This window comes from Miscanthus floridulus, chromosome 7, assembly GCF_019320115.1.
Source record: "Miscanthus floridulus cultivar M001 chromosome 7, ASM1932011v1, whole genome shotgun sequence".
In the NCBI taxonomy this organism is placed as follows: domain Eukaryota; kingdom Viridiplantae; phylum Streptophyta; class Magnoliopsida; order Poales; family Poaceae; genus Miscanthus; species Miscanthus floridulus.
Genome location: NC_089586.1, coordinates 35,000,347 through 35,008,419, shown reverse-complemented (window position 1 = coordinate 35,008,419; position 8,073 = coordinate 35,000,347). Strand labels below are relative to the sequence as shown.

Below are 8,073 nucleotides of genomic sequence, written 5' to 3'. Positions count from 1 at the left end.
GAAGGACGTTTGGGACCGCCTCGTCGAAGAGATGCGGCGGAGTGATGGGCTGGCCGCACAGCTCGCCGTCGCCCGTTAGGAGGTGGGTGAGCTTGCCACCACCCGGGAGTTGGCCGACCTCCGAGTCAGGGAGAAGGATGCTCGCGAGGCCGAGGAGAATCTCGCGGCCCTGATCGAGAGGACGCGCGCGGATGTCGTGGAGTCTGAGCGGCTACGGAAGAAGCAAGACAATTTGCTCCAGGCCGTAGAGGGGCTCCGCATGGAGGGCGCTGACGCCCAGCAGCGGATCGATCTCCTCGAGGGTGAGCTTGAAGGGGACAGGGACCTGAAGATTGCGGCCGAGGTTGTGTTCGCTAGGCTCACCATGGAGGTCGGTCAGCGCCAGTAAGAGGTCCGGTGCCTAGAGGCCGAGGTGACCCAGTAGCGCGATGAGGTGCGCAAGCTTTGGGCGGATGTGGACGGTAAGCCTCCGGTTTCCCTTGTTGTCTTTCTCCCAAGAATTCGTGGTAGGCCTTTTGACACGGTCGGTATGTGACTTGGACAGGTCTCGACGACAAGCTTGGGCAGAGGTGACGAAGAGCCGTGGCCTAGAGAAGGAGCTCGATGAGGTGAAGGCCTCCCTCCTGAAGGAGAGCGATGAGCATGATACCCTGCGTGTCGCTGTCCAGCTGGTCTGCGACGACCTCAAGCTGGCCCCGAAGCAAGAGATGAGCTCGCTCGCGGTGCGCACCGTCCAAATTATGGATCAGGCGCGCAAGACCGCGAGGAACGCGCTTCGCTTTGGCAGTCATCAGTCATTTGCAATCGCTAATTCTCACTACGAAAACATCGATCTGGCGACGATGAGTCAGGGCTTCACGCTCAGTTACTCCGAGGCTGAGCTGGAGGAGATCGAGGAGACAGTGGCCCCCCTAGCGCAGGATCTAGCTATAAAGATCGAGGACGAAGTCATCCCCCCGAGGGGTTAGTTAGTTGGATGAGCCGTGCGGTGAATTTGTAATAAATAGACAAGTTTTTAATTTTTGTTTTGGCCGAACGGACTTTGGCCCTTCTCTTTTTTTTATGTATAAAAAGGTTGATGCGATCCGACCCCTTATGATGTTAAGGTTGTAAAGCTCAAGGTGCGAGCAAAAAAAACTCTGATCATGCTGGTGAGCAAAAACATCATAGCCGCTGGGATGTAGGTTTCTTGCGGTCCGACCAGTTTTACTCAACGTTTGTTTCCGCGACTCTTGCTTCTAGATCTTAACGTAAGGAGGGGTCGAGCGCAAAGAATGTTTCTGAGTAGATATATTCTTATCAGCCCCCGAGTGAGGACCGCCCCCTTGCCGTTGCTGGGGTCGGTTGTCACTAAAGATCGAGGAAACGATAGCGAAACCGATAAGAGAAAGCGTTTTTGCGTTTCAGAAATATCATTCTTAATTTTCATACGTACGCACATAGATTAGGGGTTAAAGCGACGTAGTTGCTCGATGTTCCAAGCATTTGGTGAAGACTTTGCCGTCGATGGACTTGAGCTTGTAGGTGCCCGGTCGGAGCACCTCCGCGACGATGTACGGTCCCTACCATGTTGGAGAGAGCTTGTGGCGGTTCTTTTTGCTCTGGACGAGGCGGAGCACCAGGTCCCCGACGTTGAAGGCTCGGCCCCGCACACGACGTCGTCCGCCGCCATCCTTCCCCTTGGCGTCGTCTGCCACCGGCTCAGGCTTCTTCCTCTGGTCCCCCTTTTTGGAGCTGTCGGACAGGAAACGCTTCATGAGAGCGCAGTCCCTGTACAGGTGCTTGACGGGGAAGGCGTGGTTCGGGCACGGCCTCTCGAGTAGCTTCTCGAAGTGGTCGGGAGCACCCTCAGCGGGCGCCCGCCCGCCTTTTCGCTCGGCAGTGGCCACGAGTGAGCCCCTGTGTTACTGCTTGTTCTTCTTGTTCGGGTGGTTGGAGGTGCCCTCGCCGATGTCCACGTCCCGCTTCGCTTTGCGCTTGGGGCGGTCGAAAATCGCTCCGACCGCATCCTCACCTAAGGCGTGGCTGGTTGCGATGTTGAGGAGCTCCTTGGTGGTCCGAGGGCCCTTGCGTCCTAGCAGGTGGTCCAGGGACTCGCAGGTGGTCCCGGACAGGATGGCTCCGATGACATCGGCGTCGGCGACGTCGGGCAATTCGTTGCATTGCCTAGAGAAGCGTCGGATGTACTCGCGGAGAGTTTCCCCAAACTTTTGTCGGCAATTCTTCAGATCCCAGGGGTTCCCCGAGAGCGCGTAGGTGCCCTAAAAATTTCCCACAAAGATCTCCTTCAAGTCCGCCCAGCTTTGAATCCGGTTGGGCAGAAGGTGCTCCAGCCATGTTCGTGCCGAATCAGCTAGGAAAAAGGGGAGGTTGCAGATAATGAAGGAATCACTATCCGCACCATCGGCTTGACAAGCAAGCCGGTAATCCTCAAGCCACAGGCCGATGTTTATTTCCCTAGAGTATTTCGGGATGTTGGTCGGTGGTTGATATCGCGGCGGGAAAGCCACATTGAGGATGTGCCGGCCGAAAGCCTGGGGCCCCGGCAGATTGGGGCTTGGGCTCCGGTCCTCACCGCTGTCGTAGCGTCCGCTGCGACGAGGGTGGTAGCCGCGGCCGGTCTCCTCTCTCTTGTCCCCCCATCCGCGCCTATGAGCATCCAAGGTGTTATGTGCGTCACGGTTGGGGCTGAGACGCTCATGCACCGGGACCATGGCAAGCCCCCCGCCATCGCGTGGTGCCTGATGGACGGATACGTCTGGCCATGTCATCCCGAAGACACGCGTTGACTGGCATCGAGCTCGCGTCGCCAAGACAGCGAGCTTTCCGCCTGCTGCACCACCGCGCGCTCGAGTAACGTGCGAATCTCGCAATGGGCCCGACGGTCTTCGGTTGTCACGGGCTCTGGGAGCCCTCGGAGCAAGGCCGCCGTGGCAGCTATGTTCTGGCATGCCCAAGCGAAGTGCGGGAGGCCTCCATCGTCCTCGATGATCCTCCGGTTTACGTCGCGGGCGATGGCGTGCGCACGACCACCATCTCTGCAGCGCTCGATCTCGCGCTCGAGCTCCACACGCTCCTGCTCCAACTGGAGTCGTGCATCCTCGATCTCCTTGTGCCGTGCCCTCAGCTGCTCTACCGCAGGCGACGTGGGGCCCCTGCATCTCCCTCGACATCGTTGTTGGGGTCATTCGTAGGAGTAGCCCCTCCCTCATGGACGCTTTCGATGCACCCCTAGGGGATGCCTGCCATGAAGCATTCTCGTGAGGGGTGATGGCTTCCCCTGCTAGAGTTAGAGTCGGAGATCATCTCTAAATCTCTCGCGAGAAGGTCGTGGAAAGATTCCATGACATAGTCCGTCATACCCACGAATTCGTCGTCCGTGGGGGACGGGTGCATGCGCTGCGCCGTGAGGTGACCAATGGTCCTTGCGGCGTTGCGCAGACCGAACGGGAGCATTGTCGGGGCGCTCCGGGTGAGGTATTTCGAGGGGAGCGGTTCCCCTTCGGCAGGTTGCGTCATGACGTTGGCGAACGAGAAGGTGAGGCAGCACAGGTCCTCCAGGGACGGTCGGTGTCCTAGGAAGGCATTGAGCTGGCGCTCCAGCCTCTTGTAATCGAGGCCGAGGAGCTAGTCGCTCCCGGGGGCACGGGCCACCGAGGCGTGTAGCCGCAGCTCCTCGAGGGCGCAAAAGGCCCCAACCTAGTGCGCCAACTGTCGGTGTTTCAAACCGTCGACTAATAAATTTTTGTTTGCGCGTTTGGCCCAGATGGTATGCTCGGAGGACACAGGTTTATACTGGTTTGGGCGGAGTGTCCCTACGTCTAGTTTGAGGGTGCTCATGTTACTGGCACTTGTTTGTAGTAGAGGTTACAAACAGACAAGAGAGGGAGAAGGTCACAAATCTCTGATGGAGTTGAGTCTAGTTGAACTTAGTTCCTATCAGCGTTGAGTCGTTGCCTTTCACGGGGCGTCCTGCTTCCCCCTTTATAGTTGAAGGGGAAGGCGCAGGTTACACGAGAGAGAGAGAAAAAAGCGAGGAGGAAGAAGGCCTCCGGGGTCGCGGCACCCTTCATCTCCTTTACGCAGGTCCCGCCGGTCCTGTAGATGATGACGAGGATGGCTCCACATCGCGACCCTGTTCATCACTGGCGCTATACGTGGGCGTCGTCAGCCAGTCGTGGTGCTCCATTCCATTCCAGCGGGCGACATGGTTAGCAGATACCCCGTCGGAAGTCGTACGGAGATTAGGTAGCATAGCGCCAGCATGCCCGACACTGTTGGTGACGTGAGTCCTCAGGTATGGTCTGTCATGGCCGTGGGTCACGTTAAGACGTGCCTACTCCCCTTCTGGTTCGTACTCTTAGACCCGTAGTGGTTGGAGACGGTACGGACCCCCATCGGGTGAGGCGGAATCCCCCTTCGAGAGGTCTGGCGAGGCGAAGTCCGCGCCCGAGGGGTCGGGCGTGACGGAGCCCGCGCCCTCAGGGTCGGGCGACACGAAGTCCGCACCCTCGGAGTTGGACAGGACGGAGCCCGTACCTTCGGGGTCGGGCGAGACCAAATTACGCTCTTGACCATCCGGGCGAGTTAGTGTTCGCGGCCATCGGCTTCCTTCTTCTAGGTATCCCTAATACAAATACCTGACACCGACGAAACAAACCCCTCATAAATTTGCCAGATGAACGGTAAGAGCACAGACCAAAAGGATTCATACTTTCATAGTGTAATTATCCAAAACACCTGGCCCAAAAGTTTTCATTGCTGAACTCTGGCTCCATGTTTTTCTCTAGAATTAGAAGCCTTCCTTCAATGCATAGACTCTGCTTCGGAAAGATGGTGGCAATCTGTTTATTGCTGCATCAATGTCCTGCAAACAGAGCAGTCATAAGTAAACGGTGCAAAGAATCAAGGTGGTTTAGCTGCAAAGAATGCAGAAATATAAGAAAATTTCTCAGAGGAAGCAAACAAACTGGCATATTGTGCTTCATTGTAGGTATAACTTCAGAGTAGAAAAGAGCTTGACACATTGTCCTTCATAATAAGTGTAACTTCAGAGTAGGAAAGACATGCTTGTGTTCTAAAGCTTTTTCCATTAAAAACTAAAACGGGTGGAAACTAAGAATTATAACTATGCGTTGCCAACTAAAAGTAGTCAAAATGGACTCGGATGTAACAACAAAGTTTAGTGTAATAGTAAGTGGACTTGATTGACATGCAAACATTATGCAACTGGCCAAGCATTTCGGTAGAGATAACTGAACCCTTATATATTAGCTCACCTCAGCAGTATAACGATTTGAAAAGTGATTCAGTAGAATAGCTTTGTTTTTAAGCTTGTCAGACAGACTTGCCATCTGCACACATTGTCAACATAAAGTTAAGGGTAAATACAAAGTGGAATTTTAGTAACTGAAAATGAACAGAGTATGGAATAACCTCAGACAAGTGAATGTGCCCTCTTTCTCTTGCATCCTCAGTTGATTTGGAGTCATCAATAAAAGTACTCTGAAATTTACAGACGACACATTGTAAAGTACACATAGGAACAGGTCAGAACCCAAAACAGTCAAAAAAAAAAGATGACAGAAGATATGACATTCAGCACAGGACATGTTACAAACTCTGACAAAGTAACCTCCCCTTTCTCAAGCTGAAGTGCAACAACAGGTCAACAACAATAATCACGAAGTGATGACCGACAAGAAGGCATACCTCGACCACAAGAATCTTTGCCTTCAACACATCTGCGCCTTGTTTAGATCGTAAGTTTTTTCACTCTTTCTCCATCATATCAAATCTTTGACACATGCATAGAGTATTAAATGTAGATAAAAAAATAATTAATTACACAGTTTGATTGTAAATTACGAAACAAATCTTTTGAGCCTAGTTAGGCCATGATTGGACAATAATTGTCAAATACAAATGAAAATGCTACAGTGCCGAATACCGGTTCCTAGCCCCAGTCTAACCAAGGCCCTGCATTATCAGGATCAAGGATGAAATCCGACATTGTATCTCCAGAGAAAGCAATCTCAGGTGTTGACTCTACATTCGTAATCTGTGCACCACGAATTGTTTGAAAAGTGCATAACACATCAATAATTCTATACCGGATTCTACTCAAGTTTGATTTCAACATCTAACCGGGCAGACAGACCTCAACCCCAGACTTTTTGAGATTACTGAGCTCTTTCCCAGGGAGGCCAGCATACTCCTCCTTGAGCTTCTGCTTCACCTTGTATATCACATACCCCTACACACACATCACACGATTCAAAATCCATGAAAGCATCATAAGAAGCAATTCCCACAATTCATTCAAGAGCACACAGAATCGACAGAGTTTGAAATTCCATTGGCCCTCACCTGGCTGGGTACGACGTGGTAGGTCCTGAACGCCCTGACCCTGAGGTCCTTGGGGAGCTGGTACTCCTCCCCGACCTCGAGCGGCACGAGCTTGTGGTCGAGGTCGGACTGGTCCATGGCGCGGTGCACGTCGAAGAGCCTCCGCACGAGGTCCGCGAGGCAGGCGGGGACGAAGACGGTGGGCGGGCGCATCCGCCTGCGGCCCCGCGTGGCGACGTACATTGGGAGGCCCCCGATGTGGTCCATGTGCGCGTGGGAGACGAAGAGGAAGTCCTGCGACACGGCGAACGGCGGGCACCGGCCGATGTCGAAGGCGAGGTTGAGGGAGGGGAACATGACGCAGGTCTCGTGCCCGGCGACCGAGATGCCCTCCACGTGGTAGCCCTCGATCTCCAGCCGCTGCTGCATCGCCCTCGGCCGCCTGGGGGCGGGGGTGGGAGCGGAGGTTGAAGTCGCCGCCGCCGAAGAGGCCGCAGACTGGCCGCCCTTCGCCATGCCGCCGCCGCCGGCGGCGGCGAGGGAAGGGGGAGAAGGTTTGGGTGGGAGGTGGCACTGTTTGCGAGAAGCCCCGTTGCAACGGGAGAAAATAATGAAACTTTGCCCTGGTTCAGTTCCACTCTAATATTTTAAAAAGTGCTATATCGAATGTTTGTGGTTTGTGCATGGAGCATTAAATATAGATGAAAAAAAATAATTGCACAGTTTGGTGGAAAATTACGAGACGAACGTTTTGAGCCTAATTAATCCATGTTTAAACACTATTTATTAAATAAAAACAAACATGCTACAATAACCCTAAATTTTAACTTCCTGAAACTAAACACAGCCTTTTATTGAAAACGACATGTGCTCTGGACGCCGCACCTAGCCGTGGGGGGAGGGAGTCGACGACGCGGGCACCCTGGACGGCAGCGTGGAGGCAGCGGCGGGGGCGCCCCGGGCGGCCTCGAGGCCGAACTTTTTACTTTTTAACCTTTTTCAAAAGTTTCAATCAAGGAAAGATTTTAGAATATGAACTCTGAACTTGACACCATCAATGCTACACCGAGCTCGACGCCACGTCAAACTCGGCGCGGTACATACTGACGCCAAGCTCGGCTCCCTGTATCATAGGCCCTGATGGGACAACGCTATGGAAGCAGCGTGGTGCTGATGCATGGCGTCACATCTTGAAGGGTACCGATACATGGCGTCCCCCCACCGCTACTTTTTGCTTCACTGTTGAAGGGATTCCAAAAGGCTTTTATTAGCTGACAAAAATCGTGGTAGCTTTTGTTCGGAGCACAGTGCTCCTGCTAGCATCGGCTACATGGATGGATCATGAATTATTGTCTCACCTTTGCACTCTATCCAGTCCCGTTCATTTTGCACAGAAACGGAGTGAGTCAGCAACGAAAAGGTCACAGCTTTCAATTTCTAACGCAGCAAATTTACTGATCAGCGTGTGTAAAAATTTCAGTAAAATTGTCGTAGAAGTTTTTAACTCTGGCCAACCTATGGTTAAAACAGTATTGGTTCACATCTTGCATCCTTCTTCTCCCTTTGGCGTTTGATGATGGAATGGATAGCCACAATACAAAAAATATTAATACCCTTGTAAATATTCATTTTACAACATAACAATGCATCAAATTAGCTATTTTTTATGACAATCTTATGATTTCTCTTTATAAATACTAACTACATATGTAAAAATATTAAAAA

General features: G+C 52.6%; 1 protein-coding gene across 1 annotated transcript; it reads right to left on the bottom strand.

Annotated features, from left to right (window-relative positions):
* Positions 1-3,812: 3,812 nt before the first annotated feature.
* On the bottom strand, positions 3,813-6,914 carry LOC136463030 (nuclear ribonuclease Z-like). Its single transcript, XM_066462077.1, has 7 exons — positions 6,370-6,914; positions 6,161-6,256; positions 5,984-6,061; positions 5,713-5,748; positions 5,437-5,505; positions 5,280-5,354; positions 3,813-4,867 (listed from the first exon to the last, which is right to left on the bottom strand). The coding sequence occupies exons 1-7, from the start codon at positions 6,862-6,864 to the stop codon at positions 4,793-4,795; spliced, it is 924 nt and encodes a 307-aa protein (XP_066318174.1). The 5' UTR covers positions 6,865-6,914; the 3' UTR covers positions 3,813-4,792.
* Positions 6,915-8,073: the final 1,159 nt, after the last annotated feature.

Coding starts and splice junctions, on each gene's coding strand:
- LOC136463030 (XM_066462077.1), bottom strand. CDS start 6,864: ATGGCGAAGGGCGGCCAGTCTGCGGCCTCTTCGGCGGCGGCGACTTCA. Junction 6,257..6,369: donor ACCACGTCGTACCCAGCCAG/GTGAGGGCCAAT, acceptor ATGTGTGTGTAG/GGGTATGTGATATACAAGGT. Junction 5,506..5,712: donor CAAAGATTCTTGTGGTCGAG/GTATGCCTTCTT, acceptor TGTAAATTTCAG/AGTACTTTTATTGATGACTC.